The sequence below is a fragment of the Stegostoma tigrinum genome, chromosome 6 (genome assembly GCF_030684315.1).
Source record: "Stegostoma tigrinum isolate sSteTig4 chromosome 6, sSteTig4.hap1, whole genome shotgun sequence".
Lineage (NCBI taxonomy): Eukaryota > Metazoa > Chordata > Chondrichthyes > Orectolobiformes > Stegostomatidae > Stegostoma > Stegostoma tigrinum.
Genome location: NC_081359.1, coordinates 76,751,532 through 76,770,040, shown reverse-complemented (window position 1 = coordinate 76,770,040; position 18,509 = coordinate 76,751,532). Strand labels below are relative to the sequence as shown.

The 18,509-nt window shown below is 39.6% G+C and overlaps 1 protein-coding gene across 4 annotated transcripts in view; it reads left to right on the top strand.

Moving 5' to 3' along the window:
* The window catches only part of atp8a2 (ATPase phospholipid transporting 8A2), a 498,882-nt gene extending 480,373 nt beyond the window's left edge, over window positions 1-18,509 (top strand). For all 4 annotated transcript variants that reach the window (XM_048533131.2, XM_048533132.2, XM_059646682.1 and 1 more), the window contains one exon: window positions 16,503-18,509. In XM_048533131.2, coding sequence (XP_048389088.1) covers window positions 16,503-16,600 — 98 coding nt within the window. In that variant the 3' untranslated portion in view covers window positions 16,601-18,509. The remainder of the gene's footprint in view (window positions 1-16,502) is intronic.

Genomic DNA, 18,509 nt, shown 5'->3' with positions numbered 1-18,509 from the left:
CTGTTTCCTACACATTTCAAAAAACAATGCAGCACAGTAACAGGTCCTTTGGCCCACCAAGACTGCTGACATATGATGCCTTTCCAAACTAAAAACATTTTGTCTCTACACTGTCCATATCCCTTTTATCCCTGCCTGTTCATTTTGTCTCTACACTGTCCATATCCCTTTTATCCCTGCCTGTTCATTTTGTCTCTACACTGTCCATATCCCTTTTATCCCTGCCTGTTCATTTTGTCTCTACACTGTCCATATCCCTTTTATCCCTGCCTGTTCATTTGTCTCTACACTGTCCATATCCCTTTTATCCCTGCCTGTTCATTTGTCTCTACACTGTCCATATCCCTTTTATCCCTGCCTGTTCATTTTGTCTGTCAAGATGCTTCTTAACTGTTGCTGTTGTCTCCACTGCCTACTCTGACAGCACTTACCGTCTTCGTTTTTTTTTAAAAAAAAACTGCCTCTCACATCACCTTTAAACTTATCCCTTTTACCTTAAACTGTATCCTCTAATAATTGTAGCCGCAACCCCATTTCCTTCCTACTAACCTCATCCTGCCCCCTTGACCTGTCCGTCCTCCCCGAACTGACGTATCCCCTCCCTAACTCCCCATCTACACTCACCTCTACTGGTTCCATTCCTGCCTCTTTAACTTGTCTGTGTCCTCTCCACCTATCTTCTCCTCTGTCCATCTTTGATCCACCTGCCCCCCTTCCCTATTTATTTCAGAACCTTCTCCCATTTCTGATGAAGGGTCTAGGCCCGAAACGTCTTTAGCTTTTGTGCAACTAAGATGCTGCTTGGCCTGCTGTGTTCATCCAGCTCTACACTTTGTTATCCTCTAATAATCGGTTTTCCTACCCTAGGAGAAAGACTGACCATCCATTCTATCCCTGCATCTCATAATTACGTAAACTTCTAGAAATTGAACCCATGCTGTTGACACCACATGCATCACAAATGGTAATCCAGGCAACTGAACTAACCACTTTGGTAAAACTACCTTTAGTATTTAATTAACTGCAAAGTGCTTTGATCCATCCAGTGATTCTAAAAAGCACTGATTCAATGCAAGTCAATCCTTCCTTACTGCCGCCTTTGGACAGACTATGATTGCTCTGTTGCTTTGGATGCCTCATCCACTCAACATAAATTTTACAACCAATCAGCACTCTTGACCAGTAGTATAAATTGTCATTTGAAATTTGGCATTTGTTTGACCTGATCAGTCCAAGATGAAAAGCTTCATGATATGTCTCTCTCTCTCTTTAACAATATTCATTTTCACTTTGCATTAATGAGCACAGTTGAATCCCTGAAGGCTGTAAACCAGCAGTGAAAGAGCTAGCTAGGAGTACTGAGATTATTCAGTTCAAGTTCATTGATGTTAATTGGCAAAACAGCACAACTCCTTAAGAAGGAAGAGATCATGCCCTCCCCCAAAAAAAGCACTCCAGAGAAAGACCATGCTTCTTCAAATTATAACTATGAACAATATTCTTTTGATTGACACAGGACTCTTTCACTATAGACTTTAAACACTATCATCACTGACACTCATCATAATGATCCGGCAATCCAAAACTCCAATAGAACAAGCATTTATCTGCACTTTTGTTAAAGGGGGAGCAGGTACAAAATTTCATAAACCAATGGATCAAAATCATTACAGATTTACAGTGCCAAAATTGATTTAATTTCAATGGCTCCTTTCCTCAATTCAGCTCTGTTTTACTATTGTTGTATTATAATTATCATTCTCAATCTCCATTTTTAATACTAAAAATGTGAAGAAAATATTATTCTTCCAAACATTTTGTAGCCTCAGATTTTCAGCTAATTGTAACCTCAACTCAATCTGCTCATTCTGTGGCCTCACATTATGTTTGCAGGTTACTACCAAGGAGTCATAGATCTATTAATGCTTGCTTTCACTTTACAGTTAAGTAAACTTCCTTCACTCTGTTTAGCTGCAAGGCATTTGCTGAAAATGCATTTGCTGTCCTTCAGCCCAAATTCATTTCCCTGGGTAGTAACTTTAAATAAAGCCTTTTGGTGATAGCTGCCTGTTTACCTGAACGGACCGTATGTCTATTCATACCTGCATTTCAGGCTCGTGGAAGCCGTCTGGGATATTGCGAAGATAACATTAGGGGGGAGAGGATTAAAGATAAATTCAGTCCTTTCTTTGGTTAAAAGTCACATTCAAGGGTCATTGAATGGTCCTTCGAAGCCTGTAACCTTATCACCCTGCACTTCTTACCCTTCTACACCTCTGGCTTTTTAGATTTTACATTAATATGAATTTTGCGCATCCCTAGCTAACAGAAAAACCTAACAAATCTGGGACCTTCTTGGTTTACATAATTCAGTACCACATCATGTGACACATTGGCAGCATTGCTTTTTCTTATATTTCAAACAAAATTGTGTGTCTGCTCCTATATATTTTCTGTCTTATCTCCATGAGAAATAATCCTGTTTAGTGGCCTTATTCGTGTGATGATAGCATTATGATTATGTTTGCAGACAGTCTTTCCTTTTAGTAAGATTGCATTTTTTGTTACTCTGATAATCTGCAAACAGTAACCTCTGATGCTAAGTGCAAATCCCATACTGTTTGTAATGAGGCCATATTGTAAGTTACCATCGCGGAGGAAGGAAACCAGTAATAGGTACAAGCTTGTGTCCTGCTATTTAGGATTCAGGAAGGGAGAGGGCTTGCAGTGATTGACTAGAAAAGATTTCTAAGGAATAGACATCCCTCATGATTTCCCATACCTGACCTCACTAATGATACTTGAAGGCTAACTTCATTGAAATAATGAACCTAGACTAAGGCTGGATAATATATCTTTATTTCACATTCATTCAGGATATCCATTGCAAATAACCCATAGCATCACAGCATGATGCATATCAGTTTACATCCTGTATAGGTCAAAGGCCAAAAACTAGTTGTTCAATTTTTTGCAAGTCTGTAACTGTAACTGGTAATACTGACACTGAGATGACTGCTGGTAAAAGAAGGGATAAATAGTTTTGACAACATGTAGTCTCTTTTGTTATATTTCTGTTGTGACGTTATTAAGTAATTGTCAATATATTGCTGCACTCATTCCTGGTGATGACGAATGAAATTTGTTGGTTGTTTTGATTGCCGGAATGCAATTTGTTTATTGATACCAGAGATAAGTGTGAGCCACATTGAATAAAACAATTATAATGCACTTTCTTTATCTGGTTGAGTATATAGAATATCTGAAGAAGGGGAAGGAGAGAAAGGACACTGGTGTGCTTTAAAATCTGATCAGAATTTTATAGCTAATGTCCTTTTATTTAGACAATAAATCCTCCATACATTGCAGCAGCGAGACCTAGCTCCAAAGCCAAATGTAAGACATGCAGTAATATTTTTCTGTATTGTTATAAAGACTAACAATGAATCAGCAGTCATGTTTACAAATTGTGAATGAAAATACAATAATTTGTACAACTAACCAAGAAAGCTAACGGTGCAAAATGCAACATAGGATTCTGAGTTTTAGTCATCTTATTGCCATCCCTTAGAATCATAGTAACAACAGGACACCATTCAGCCATTGGGTCTGCTCCACTATTCAGTTAGATCATAGCTGATCATCTACCACATTGCCACCTGACTGTACAACCTCCATATCGCTTGATGTTGAGCACTTAAAATGCCAGCACATAGTGGGTTATGGACCAAGTGCAGATAAATTGGATGAGTGTATTTTGGTGTTTTTGTTGGCATGGCCATGGTGGGCCGAAGGCCCTGTCTCTGTGCTGTATGACTCCGTGCTCCATTATGTCATTAGACTCTCAAAATCTGTCGATTTCGGTCTTGAAAATGCTCAATGATTGAGCTTCCACAGCCATATGGAATAGAAAATTCTAAAGATAGATCCGAGTGAAGAAATTCCTCCTCACCTCCATCTTAAATGGCCTATTCCATATCCTGAGACTATGTCTCTAGTTTTAGACTCTCCAGCCAGGAGGAGTATCTTATCCATATGGACCCTGTCACACCCTGGAAGAATTTTGTAAGTTTCAATGAGATCTCAGGGGAGTACAGATATTGCCTTTTGAGAAAACTATCTAACCATCCCAGGGATTAATCTGGTGAGCCATATTGCACTGTCTCTATGACGAGTGTATTCTTTCTTGGATAAACAGACCACAACTATATACAGTATTTCAGGTGTGATCTCACCAAAGAAAACATATGAAAGCAAGACTTATTTCTGATGCACCCAAATAGTTAACTTCTGGTACTTGTGAACAAAGACATTCAAGTTCCTTTAGATACCTGCATCTCCAACCCCACTCCATTTAAAAAATATTATTTCTGTTTTATACCACAGTGAGCAACTTTACACTTAATCACATTATGTTTCATCTGCTATGCTTAAGCCCAAGTCCTCTTGAAGATTCTTTACACACATCTCGCAAAATGCATTCCCATCCGGTTGTCATCAGCAAGTTTTGAAATACAGTATTACAATTAGTCCCCATAACCAAATTATTTATGTAGATTGTAAACAGTTCTGGTATCCTGCACTAATGACAGCCTGCCATCTGAGAATGGTTGACTGTTTAATTGTACTCTCTGCTTTTTATTTGTTAACCAATTCTCAATCCAACCAAGTATATTATCCCCCTATTTCATGTGCTCTAATTTTACCTGCTGACTTGTTATGGACCAGACCAAACCCCCTCAAAATATCTTAAGCAGGTAGCCTAGACCCTAACTTTTTCTTACTTTTAAAGGTAGATATGAAGTGCATGTTCCATATGTGATGCAACTGGTCAAACTACTCAATGTTAAGCAAAACACAATTTACTTAAACACCTTGTTTCAAAAAAAAGAAAAAGGAATTTACAATAAATTAACTATTGGAAAACTTAACTGAATATTAGATACAATACCTATTCCTATTTAACTGTTCCAAATGGAGTAACATCTCGTAAACACACCCTTTGGCATAAAGGCAAATTCAGACACGGATTCTTACATGCAGTTCATCAGTCCGAGAAAAAACACCATCAAGAGAAATTTCAGAGAAAGTAGCAGCTAGGAATCATTGACTGAAGCTCCAACTCTTATGGGACCCCAAACAGCTTCTGACTGCTAAAGCTAAAAAGAACTAGAAAGCCTGATCTTTAAGAACTGGCCAATCTCCTTTCATTGTTCCAACTGTTTCAAAAATAAAACCCAAAGGCATCCTAAATTATTTACTTAAACCGTTCCCAGGAGCCAGTTTGTCATCTCTGCCTTTACAACCTCACTTCAAGAAACCCTAGGACAAAATAACTTTTTTTAAAGTAACAACTTCATCACACCTTATATAGGGGACCTTATCAAAAGCTTTCTGAATGACCAAACACACCCAATCCACTTCATCAATGCTGTAAATAACATCCTCAGAAAAATGCCTAAAATTTATCGAATGTGATTTCATTTTCATTATTCCATGTTGATTCTGCCCAATGGTACCATTATTTTCTAAATGTCCAGTTATCGCCATCAGTAGATTCTAATATTTTCCCTACTACTGACAGTGATGTAACGGATCTGTATTTCTTAATTAGAACATAGAACAGTACAGCACAAGAACAGACCCTTCAGCCCACTATTTCTGCACTGTCCACGATGCCATTCTTAACTAATCCCCATCTGCCTGCACATAGTCCATATCCTTCTATTCCCTGCCTGTTTGTGTCTGTTTAAATGCCTCTTAGACATTCCACCAAACAATAGCAAAGTCTATCAGTTGTAGACTGTGTAGTACAATACTTCTTTTAATACTAGCCATTGCCTGTCTGCAGTCAAATGTTTGTGCATTTTCCCAATCCATTTTAGCTAACTTACAGCTCGAATCTTCGTACTTTGTTGCTATGGACGCTGCTGTCAGCGAGTCCTTCATGGTTAAATTGTGCTGACAATCACATTTAGCACGTCACCAAAGTTTGCAGCCCCTTGCTTTCTCTTATCCAAACCGATTTCACCTTGATCCTTTGATTAAAAATCCTTTTTCACTAATGTGTGAATTTTGTCCCTTATTAAAAGTACTATTTCATCTCCTTTTTTCTTTTATCACCCCATGTGCAGAATAACCTTAGATATTCACTTCCCAGACTTTGTCACCCTGTGGCCACATCTTCATAATGGCAATTAAATTACAATATGTTCATTTACCTCAATTTGTGCATTCAAATCAACTCTTTGTGACTACTACTTGCATTCAGATACAGAGCCTTTAATTCTGCTTTGGTAACATTATTTTATCTCATATGATACCTGCCATTGCTTCATGTGCCTTCTCTTTTTGCATTCTACTTCATTAGTTCCATTTACCAGTTTGCTTCCTTCAAACCTGAATTCCCCCTGAGAATATAGAAGAGTACAGTGTGGGAGCATGCACTTTCAGGCCACCGGTCTGCACTGATGGTGATGCCATTCTAAACTAATCCATCTGCCCGCATGTGGACCATATCCCTCTATTCCCTGCCCGTGCAAAATGCCTCTTCAACTTTGTATCTGACTGTTGCACCTCCCCTAGCATTGTGTTCCAAGCAGCTACCACCTTCTTATTTAAAAATAACTTGCCTCACTCATCTCCTTTGAACTTACCCTCTCTCACCTTAAGCATATGCCCCAGATTATTTGACATTTCCATCCAGGGAAAAGTACTTCTACTATTCACCTTATCCATGCTGCTCATAATTTTGGGTCACCCCCTCAGCTTCAGATGCTCCAGCTTAAACGATCCAAGTTAGTCCAACTTCTCCTTATAGCTGATGCTGTCCAGGCATCATCCTGGTTTCAAAAAAAAAAACAAAGTTGCTGGAAACGCTCAGCAGGTCTGGCAGCATCTGTGGAGGAGGAAAAAAGAGTTAATGTTTCGGGTCCGGTGACCCTTCTGAGGAAGTGGGCCTAGTGGTTTGACCAACTGAATCATATCTGGAACGTAACACCTTACATTTGTCTTTAACTAGGATAATAGTTAGGATCTAGACTATCTCCTTGATGTGTTTTTTACGTCATGGTCTGGTCCATGACCATGACAAGAATGATTAATGAGGGTAGGGCAGTGGATACTGTCTACACGGACTTTGCAGAATCATCTGATAAGGTGCCTTGTGGTTGGCTGGTCCAAAAGATTAAGATGCGTGGAATCCATGGTGAGTTGGCAAGTTGGATGCATTATTGGTTTGGTCATAGAAGACAGAATGTGATTGTGTGGAGGGGTGTTTCTTTGACTGGCAATCTGTGACCAGTGGTGTTCTGCAAGGATCAGTGCTGGGACTTCTGTTGCTTATATCTAGATAAAATGATTTGGATGAAAATATGGGTCGTCAGAGTTAAGTAAAACACTTTATTCTTACACTGCAGTTAAAATACACGCAAAAAAAAAAATTGGCATAATTTAAACTCTAAAGAAATAGTCATAGAGCCGTACAGCATGGAAACAGACCTTCGGTCCTATTCATCCATGTTGATCAGGTATCCTAAATTAATCTAGTCTCATTTGCCAGCATTTAGCCCATATCCCTCTAAACCCTTCCGTCCATATCTTGTCCATATACCTAGATGCCTTTTAGAAATACTGAGAAAATAATATTTAACTGTTACTTATCAACTGTTCCAATAGAGCAGCATCCCATGAACAAACCTTTGGCAATGGCAAGTTCATCACAACAGATTTCTCTCCCTTGCTATGTCCTCTAGTCCAGGAGAACAACACCAACAGAATGAATCTCGCAGCACAGAAATAGAACTCAAGCTTTTGCTGCAGCAGCAGAGACACAGCTGTGTCTAGTTGATTCAACTCCAAAACTCCAACTTCAACCACTGAAAGCAAACAAAAATTTTTGGGCTTGGTGAGCCTGACTCTATCCATTCATGCTACTTTTGTCTAATTTAGGCTTTCTTTAATTTTAAAAAATGCAAGCTATTTACTCTGCTTCCCATGGAGCAAACACCTTGGTTTATAACACTACTCTTCAAGAAAAAAAGGACAAACAAATCCTTCCTAAAGGCTCATATAGTCAAATCACATCCTCAAAAAACTCAAGTCAAGATTTTGCAACATAAAGTCATCCTAACTATCTCTAATAAGTCTATTCTTCTCCAAATCCTTTCTCTAAGAATCTTCTCCATTAATTTCCCTACTATTGATGCTAAATTCACCAGCCTATAATTTCTTACATTATCGCTGTTGCCCTTCTTAAACGAAGGAACAATATTGGCTATTCTCCAGTTTGCTGGGACCTCATCTTTGACTAAAGAGGATACAAAGATCTCTGTCAAGGCACCAGCAATCTCATCCCTTGCCTCATTCACTATCTGGGATATATCCCATCAGGCCTGGAGATGTACCTATCTTAATGCTTTTCAAGATACCCAACACCATCACCACCTTAATATTGACAAGCTCCAGAGTATCAACATATTCCTGTCTAAACTTGCCATCATCCAAGTCCTTCTCCTTGTTGAATACTGATGCAAAATACTCATTGACATCACCCACTTCATCAGGCACAATGCATAAATTCCCTCTGTCCTTGAGTGGCCCTACCCTTCCCCTAGTTAAACTTTGGCTCTTATTAATATAAAATGACTTGCCAATGACATCTTATGGCCCCTCTTAGCCCCTCCTAATTCCTTGTTTAAGTTCTTTTCTGCTTCTTTCATACTCCTAAAGGGCCTGCTTTGATTTCAATTTCTTAAACCTTACATATGCTTCCCTTTCCTTTTTGATTAAACTTTCAACATCTCTTGTCATCCAGAGTTCCCAAATCTTGCCATCCGTATCTTTTATCCTCATAGGAACATGTTGTTGCTGAGCTCTGATCAACTGGCCTTTAAAAGATTTAAATGTGTCAGATGTGGATTTACCCTCAAACAGTCACCCCAATCTGGTTTCTCCAGTTCCTGCCTAACACTGTTGTAATTGATCTTCCCCAAATATAGCACTTTCACCCAACGACAATTCTTATCCTTATTCACAACTATCTTAAAGTTTGCACAGTTATGATCACTGTTTCCAAACCTCTCCCCTCACTGAAACTTCACTCACCTGGCTGGGCTCATGTCTAATATGGCCTCTTCTGTAGTTGGATTATCTGTATATTGTTTCAAGAAACCTTCCAGGATGCAACTAACAAATTCTGCCCCATCTGAGCCCCTGGAACTATGGGATTCCCAGTCAATATTGGGAAGTCAAAATTACCAACTAAAAACAATTTGCATCTTTCCATGATCTGTTCCTCTATCTCCTGGCTGTTGGAAGGCCTACATATAACCCCATCATAGAATCCTGACAGTGTGGAAACAGGCCCTTCAGCCCAACAAGTCCACGCCGACCTTCAGAGCATCCACCCAAACCCATCATCATACAGGCAATTTTTTATCACGGCTAATCCACCTAGCCTGGTGTGGGAGGAAACCCGTGCAGACACAGGGAGAATGTGCAAACTTCACACAGATGGTTGCCCAAGGCTGGAATTGAACCCGGGTCCCTGGCACTGTGAGGCAGCAGTGCTAACCACCATGCCGCCCCATCATAGTGATTACACTTTTCTTATTCCTGAGTTCTACCCATATGGCCTCACTGAATGAGCTCTCCAGGGTGTTCTTTTTTAATGCAGCTGTGACATTCTCCCTAACAAGTAATACAAGCCACTCACCCATTTAAATTGCTCACTGTCTCACCTGAAACATCTAAAACCCAGAATGTTGAACCGCCAGTCTCGCCTCTGTTTCAGCCAAGTTGCCTTATTTGTAAGAAATGAAATTAAATCAATAGCAAGAAACAACGTAAGGTCACATGATGTAAAATTTGTGTGTGTAGAGTTGACGAGCTGCAATTTTTTTAAAAAGCATAATTAGAGTTATGTACAGGTCTCCAAACAATAGTCAGGATATGGGGCACAAGATACACCAGGAGATAGAAAAGGTGTGTAAGAAAGGCAAGGTTACCATGAAAATGGGGGGTGGGGGGGGGGGTGCGGATTTAAATACGCAAGTGGACTAGGAACAAGAATGATCCCAGGAATGAAAGGCATAACATATGAGGAACTTTTGAGGACTCTGGGTCTATACCCAGTGGACTTTAGAAGGATAAGGGGGATCCAAGTGAGACTTACAGAATGTGGCTTAGACAGAATGGATGTTGGGAAGATGTTTCCATTGGCAGGAGAGATTGGGACCTGAGTAAAGGGAAGTCCTTTAGAATGGAAATGAGGAGAAACACCTTCAACCAGAGATTGGTGAATCTATGGAATTCATTTCCACAGAAGGCCAAGTCATTGAATATACTTAAGACAGAGATAGGTTCTTGATTGTCAAGGGCATCAAAGGTCACAGGGGGGAGGAGGTTGTGGGTGAAATGGTTTAAGGAACTTATCAGGTATGATTGAATGGCAGAGCAGACTTGATGGGCCAAATGGACTAATTTCTTCTCCAATGTTTCATGGTCTAAGTTTCTGTAATGGCTGCTACATCATAGTTCAATACAGTAATCCAGACAGTAAGTTCATCTGCCTCACCAGTCATATTCCTTGCTTTGAAATAAATACACTTCAGACTGCCAGTCCCACGGTGTTTATTAACCTGGCCCTGCCTGATCTTCCTATTAGACTTAGTTGACTTAATGTTGAGTAATCCTTTCCTCAATCACTCCACATGTTGACCTTCTACTCCGGCCCAACTCCTCTGCCATACTAATGTAAGACCCTCCTGAGTGGCATTAGCAAACTTCCCTGCAAGGATTTGGTACCTTTCCAGATTAGGTACAACCATGCCTTTGTACAGATCCCACCAGACTGGAAGAGGTCTCAATGATCCAGATACATGAAACTCTCCCTCCTGTACCAGCCCTTTAGTCAAACATTCAACTGAGCTGTCTTCCTATTTCTTGCCTCACCAGCATATGCCACTGATCTGGCTGCTGCTGTTGCTTTCCCCTGGCCAAAGTGCCTCAGAAATCTGATGTCTATCTTATATACCAACTCTCCAGCCATGTGTTCGATTGCTTAGTTATCCTCTTGCTGTGCTGAGTAGCAGGCATGACCTCAAATAATCCTGAGATTGGTGCATTGAAAATACTTCAAAGAATGCTTTGCAATCTCCTTCAAAAAAGCTCCTTGATTTCGGCATTCAAGGCGTCAGCCCACTTCCCACCTAAATCACAACTTCTAGCTGTTCACAGTTTGCCAGCAGAGTATCTTACAGCTATTCTTAGATATTTCTGATCCTCGCACCAAGGTGGTAATACATCATCCTGGTGTCATGTTTAGAACCACACAAAAGCCTGTCTGTTCCCCTAACTAACAAATCTATTGCAACAAAAACAAAGTTGCTGGAAAAGCTCAGCGGGTCTGGCAGCATCTTTGAAGGAAGAATCAGAGTTAACATTTCTGGTCCGGTTACCCTTCCTCAGAACATTCTATTGCCCATGCTGTTCTCTTCCTCTCCCTCCTCTCCTTTACAACTGAGCCCCTAACTGTACCACAAACATAACTGTGATTGTACTCATCTGAGGAACCAGTTCCCTTACCATTAACCAAAATGGGAAGCCAATTACAGAGCAGGACTTTAGGGGACTGTCTGGATTTCTTGGACTGTGTGACAGCTAATCACTCAATCTCTACCTCCATACCGAGCCAGCAGTGTGACCACATCTCTAAATGTGCTACTCACATAACTCTCAGCCTTGTAGATGCCCCACAGTTAGTCCAGCTGTGATTCAAGCACAAGTTTCTACAGTTGGTGACACTTTCTGCACGTGGTCATCTACACCGTTGGTAATATCAACATTTTCTGTATACTAGAGGACATGTGCTCCAAATATCTGAGCTGCTGTCCCATACCTTGCTTCTATTTATTTTTAGCTTTATTTTTCTTTGGTTTATTTATATTAACTTTATTTAACTTTGTCTTAACTTAATCATCCTTCCTATTATTGATAAACTTTAGGAATACTAATAAACCTGATTCATGCTTAACACACTTGTTGCAATAAACCTTAGTTAAAGCATCTGATGGCCTGTGCTCCAGATTCCCAAAAGAACCTCAATTCAATCTGTTTTTCCATTAAAAATCAGCCTGTGCAAACCAATTGACAATCTACTTTCTGTTGATTGATAGAATTTCCTGGTTGTAGAAATTATGTATTTACAAGGGAATCTAATTTACTTGAAGGTGTTTGTCTCTGTGTTACAGTTGGCTTGTTGAATTCTTTACAGGTTTGATTACAGGTTGCCAAAACCTATTATGCTCCTGACCAAGTCTCTTCATTAGTTCCCAAAAACTTTGCTTTCCAGGACATCTCTAAACACTTATGCTCTCTCCTTCAGTGACTCCTGCCATAAACAAGTGCCAAGTGAGCAGTTGCTTCAGGAGTTTGTGTCACACATGACTGGCACACGCCATCCATTGAAGCTGGTTTTGAGTGATTAATGCTCATATGTTGGGCCTCCTGTTTTGGTATTGGATTGTGCAAATGGACTGCTGATGGTGCTTCACCAGTATTTTGAGGAGTCTACTTTATATTGACCAAGTCTTCAAACCATATGGGAGCAGAGAATTACTGCTGTCCAGTAAACCATAACCTTAGGCTTGTGATTGTGATTGAGATCCTGATCCTCAAATGCTCTTTTCCCCTCAGTTGGCCAAAACCAGAAATGGTGTTTTAAACGTGATGAATAGCTTTAGTGAACTATTAGCAAATGTGCTCGCCCCTATTGTTAAGAAATGTGGCTTTTATATGGGGAAATATAGTTGCTTTTGTGTTATGGGGTGCATTTCATGAGAAATGAACGAGAACCACAGATACATATTAATTATGATGGTCTTTCCAATGAATTTTAATTTTAGAAAAAGTTCTCCATTAAAGTTTAAATTTTTAATGATGAGCTTAATGTAAGTTGAGGACCCTACTTGGAACATTCTGTTTGTGTACGAGTGTGATATATGTAATGAGTTGGCTTCATTGCTTAATTAGATGTGAAATCTCAAGTGAAAAATTTAAATTAGTCTATGTACAGACTGATCCAAGTGCCTGGGCTGTGTGCTTTGAATTATGGCTATCCCTGTTCAAGGGAACAATCTTAATTATAGATTAAAATGTGGATCCTTTCTCCAACACACTACCAATATCTCAATTAAGTGGTTAGTGGAGTGGACACGCAAAAGATTGATAGCACAGTGATACCATCCACCAGATAGTGCCCAAGTGTAAAGTGTCCACTGACAGGGACCTTTTGAGTAGGTGATGTGTTTTCTTGGTTAAAGCTGGCTACAAAGTATTTTTTTAACATCTTAGACTATCAAGAAGATCAAAATTCTCGTAATAGCGTTGTGACTATGGAACTCCTGCAGTGATCATAAAGATTCCAGATTTGGTATCCAGTTTATGCTAAGTTAATAATTCTTGACTTGAGAAGTGGTCATGGTACTGTAGTTAGTTCTGCATCTGAGTTATGAACTGTAGAATCAATCAAGGTTCTTTATGGTTTTTTTTAAGTAGTCATCCCTAAAGAAAAGACACGCTTCTGTAAAGCACCTTTATTAAAAGTTTGTTTAACAAGCACCCCAACGGTATTCACATATACTTTGAAGTTATTGTAACATTTGCAGACATGACAGTTATTTAATGCACATACATCTCACAATGATCAGATTGATGACGCTTGATTGTCATTTTTGGCTGTATTGGGAAAATGGTGATGAAATGGCTGTTGCTGTTGAATTTCCAGCATGAACAAACAAAGAAGCAAAAAACCTCAATTTCATCAAAAGTAACACTTTCAATGATGCAGCACTTCCTCAACACTGCCAATGTGTTAATATGCTGATGTGTTGAGGGTTGCTTGAAATCCCAATCATTTGGGTCAAAGATTGCTACTAACTAAGCTCAGCTAAACTTGCTGGAAAATGTGCTTAACTTAGGGTAACCAGGCAGCCTATTAACCTTTTGTTTTCATTTTCAAAACTGTATTTTACTTTATAAAATGTGTAAAAATACAATACAAAATATTTCAGTTTGTATATTTGAATATTTGCAAGAAAATTCAATTTGCCTCCATGTCCCATTCAATTGTAGTGGAATTGATATTGATAAACTACACTTTTTAGCCAAGGGCAAAGACCTCTCATATTAGAATTAATAGACATTGCAACGGATATAAAGTTCTGTACAAACGATGCTCCACTGGGTGCTTCAATATATTTTCTATTTTTTGTATTCATTAATGGGATGAGGGCGTCACTGGCTAGGGCAGCATTTATTGCCCATCCCTAATTGCTCAGAAGGCAGTTCAGAGTTAGCCACGTTGCTGTGGTTCTGGAGTCACGTGTAGGCCAGATTGGGTAAGGATTACAGTTTCCTTCCGTGAAAGATGCTCATGAATCAGGTGGGTTTTTCTGACAATCGACAATGGATTCACGGTCATCATTAGATTCTTATTTCCAGATATTTTATTGAATTCAAATTCCACCATCTGTCATGGTGGGACTCAAACCCGGGTCCACAGAATGTTATCTGGGTCTCTGGATTAACGATCCAGCAATAATACCACAAGGCCATTGTCTCCCCCCCCCCCCGCCCCCAAGTCTGGATTTACATTTTTTTGAAATGCCCGGCCCAAAGAGTTCTGCCATTCCCAGTGCCTCGGTGCACTATGGTTGAAAGGCCTTAAGCAGCAACCATTCTCTAGTGCACCTCTTCAGCAACTGCCCTAAATGTTATTACATCACTCAGTAAGTGTTTTCCTGAGAAGCAATCATGTTACTGCAGTTAGTTCTGCATCTGAGTTATTTCATTCTGCAGTTCGTAAGGTTCTTGATGGTTATTTTAAGTAGCTATCCCCAAAGTAAAGACACACTTCTATAAACCACCTTTATTCAAGTTTTTTTTAGACAAGCACCCCAACTGTATTCACATACACTTTCAATATTCGGCTAATACCCAAAACATTGACTGCTCCTTTCCTCCAGATGCTGCCTGGCCTGCTGTGTTCTTCCAGCTTCTTATTCAGCCTGATACCTCCTGTGGGTCAGCGAACATAGCCGTGAAGGGTGAACAGAAAGTTGGTTCACATTTAAATATGGGCAGCTGAGTTTTGGATGCACTCAACTTTATGGGAAGTATTTATGGTCTTTATCTGGTAGGGAATACAAGGTTTCCTGGGTGACCTGTCTGCCAAGCTCCAGCATGCCCCTGAACTGAACACAGTTTTACAGGGGATAGGCAAGGCCTTGTGCAACCCACCCACCTTCATCCTAATTGACGTCCTTAAGTGGCTTGAGCTGCTTCCCACCCAGGCACACATAAGATTGGTAGGAGGAATTCAGAGTATGAGTGATGCCAGACAAGTATGCTGCTCGTGCCCCAACCAGGACAAGAGGGATAGGCTTAAGAGCCCCCTTTCCACATTAGGCTCCCTCCTCCCACAGACTGACCCAGCTGGTGTTCTGTCACCACCCCAAGACCCCGTGCACTTATCTGATCCTAGACTTTGAATCTGGGGATTGCTTATAATTCCAATCTTAACTGGTACAGCTCTATTTGAGATAGGGCTTGAGCTGATGTTCTTTCTCCAACCAATTAATGTTGCTAGGATGGTTGTATTAACTACAGGGATGCTGTTCTGGCAGGGTATATTAACCACCAAATCTTGCAGCACACTGATAGGCAATCCTGCCTCCAATTAAAGCATGCCCTACACTGGATGCAGGTTAGGAGTCTGGCCAGGAGAACATTTGAATAGTTGTGTCAGGAGTTAACAGAGATATTGGCGGTTTCATTAGAAAATAGCTGAGACAGAGATGGAGATATGTAGTTTATGATGATGGAAGTAAGAAATTTGAGTGATGGAGAGGAGTTCACGTCAGATTCTCAACTCAAAATCAAATAGAATGACAAAGTACAGACAGTGGCAAGGGCAAAGGATAAAGTGTGTGTTTCAGGAACTGAAAGACAATGGACCTCACCGTTATAGATCCATCAGATTTCTTTGAGTCTGTTTGGACAATTCAGTTCCAGGGCACTTCCGCTTTATTTTATTTTTTACTCCAAGCTGTGTATTTTTTTTTTAGAAACCTTCAACCTTGTTATTTAAACCCTTCAATATAGAAAGTAAGTCGCTTCCCATTTACTTTGTCAATCCCCTTTCAATACAATTGAGAATTGCAACTAGATAACCTGTCTCATTTCCAGAAAAATAGAGAACACAAGTTCAATAACCTTTTTTTTTAAAACCTTGACACTGCAAATCATTTATTCCCTTGTGATTCCTTTTACCCCAGTATATATGGACCTAGAATATCAGTTCTTTGCAGCAATCAGTGTTGTGAGTTGCCAAACAATTTAAGCAGATTGTTTTTTTAAACTGGACATGAAAGTAAAACACTTTGAATAGAAATGACACAGATGCCCAAATAGCATTGCTCAATAACTTTGTTCTGTTGCAGATGGCTATGCGTTTTCTCAAGAAGAACATGGTGCGGTTTCACAGAGTGACATGGTCCGTTCCTACAATACCACCAAACAAAAGGTTGCAGCAGACTGAATAGTGTGAACCTCCTCAAGTATTGAACTGATTAAAATTTTGATCAGATTTTTGAGCATGCTGACCGTACCCAGCAGCAGCCAACAACAAAAAAAAACGGATTCCTTGTTTCTGTGGCCTTAGCCTACTAGCTTGACTTAATTTCACTCTCGCACTGATATCAGAGATCTAATGCTGTACCTGAACTAATACTGTGTTGCTGTCCTGATCAGATTCTAATAATGTAAAATTGTAGGTGCTTGTGAAAAATAATCATTTAAAACAACACTGTATCTTATGTGGAGCATAACTGTCAACTCTCCTACCCTCGAACCCACCTTCCCCATGTGTAAAGTGAGAAATATCTAATAATAGGCTAATTTTATTTGAGCAGAAGTTGGAGGATGAACTGGGTGAGACAATTTATATGTTGAATTCATTTGAATTTCATAAACTGAAGATTGTTCTGCATTCACCTTAGGTAGTGCAGTATCATGGGGGAAAGTCATGATTGCATAGACTCACCCTGAATGGCACTGCCTGTATGAGACCTTGAGATTATTATAAAATTAAAGCCCAAAAACAGCTTGCCAACTTGAAATGAAGAAAAATGATGACTGACCTATTCAGCCATACCTGAATAAGGCTGTCAAAATGAGTAAATGTCTGGGACTCATTCTTTTTAAATCATTTGGAATTTTAGGGGGTCTGTTCAATGTTCATGTAAAAATCTCACGTCTGATAGTATTCCTATGTAACATTCAAGTTATTAATACAGAAAAATCCTTTGCTTTAGATTAGTCACTTGGTGATTCAGTAAGTTGGTGTCCTGGGGTAATGCGATGAACTAGTCACTGACAGTCTCTCATGTAATGTTCACCTGATGTCACCGTCCTTCCTGGGGAGAGATTAAGCTGAGAGCAGGTTTCCCCACAACACCTGAGCACCAATGTACACTACTTTCACACCTAGCCGGTCACAGCAGCACATTTCCCAGAGATTTTGCAGTAGGTTAATTTTGCATTAACACCCAGTTCAACCCAGCCCAGTCTTCGCCCCAAGAGACAATGGGAGAAGGAGAAAATGAATTTCACCCCTTCTTCTCCAAAATGCAGAAGTCCTTTAGAATTTTGGTTCAGAGATCAATCAAAGCAAGGAAAAGAAAATCCTGTCTGAGCACAATTAGTGTCCGAATTGTATTTTTTTTTGTTATTTGAAGAGACATTCAGAAATAGGCCCAGGTAGCAATTTTAAAAAATGTATAACTTCTCTGAGAATTACCAAAGTGTGCAAATATTAAATTAAAGCGAGGAAGGTTACACATTTTGCATGGTCTGCACGTTATTTTGTGTTTTTCATCACCATTAACATTGTTTCTATTTAATGTAATAATATGGAACTATGCTTTTGTTTCACACTAACCATGGCATCAAAAATCACTTGTATTATACAATTACAATTTCCTTAAATGTCCCTTGTATTCAGATATTTTTACTATGAGCTGGTCCATGGTCAGACTCCGGAAGTATTGCATATGAACAAGTGAAATTGTGCGTCTTGTGTGTCATTTCTAAAGGTATCTCTTTAAGTATCCATTTAGACACACATTTGTAATCAATGTCTGCAGAATGGAGTGACACTTCAGGAAGTAGTATTTAATTAATGCTCTGCAGTTCTGCAGTGTCCAAAGGTCTGTATATTTTTTCTAGCAGTGATACAGGTTTCCTTGACTGATTAATGTTCACTGGTACTTTTAATACAAGGAATAAATTGCAGCGGTTCTCTCCACATCTTGATGCAAATTCCTATTAACTGCTTGGCAGTGGTGTTAATAGTTGCAGTAGGTAATTCTTTAACAGCTTTTGGAACCGTATGGACCTGCTTCTATAACACAGAAAAAGTTGTGAATAAAAATTTTATAAGCTGTCTA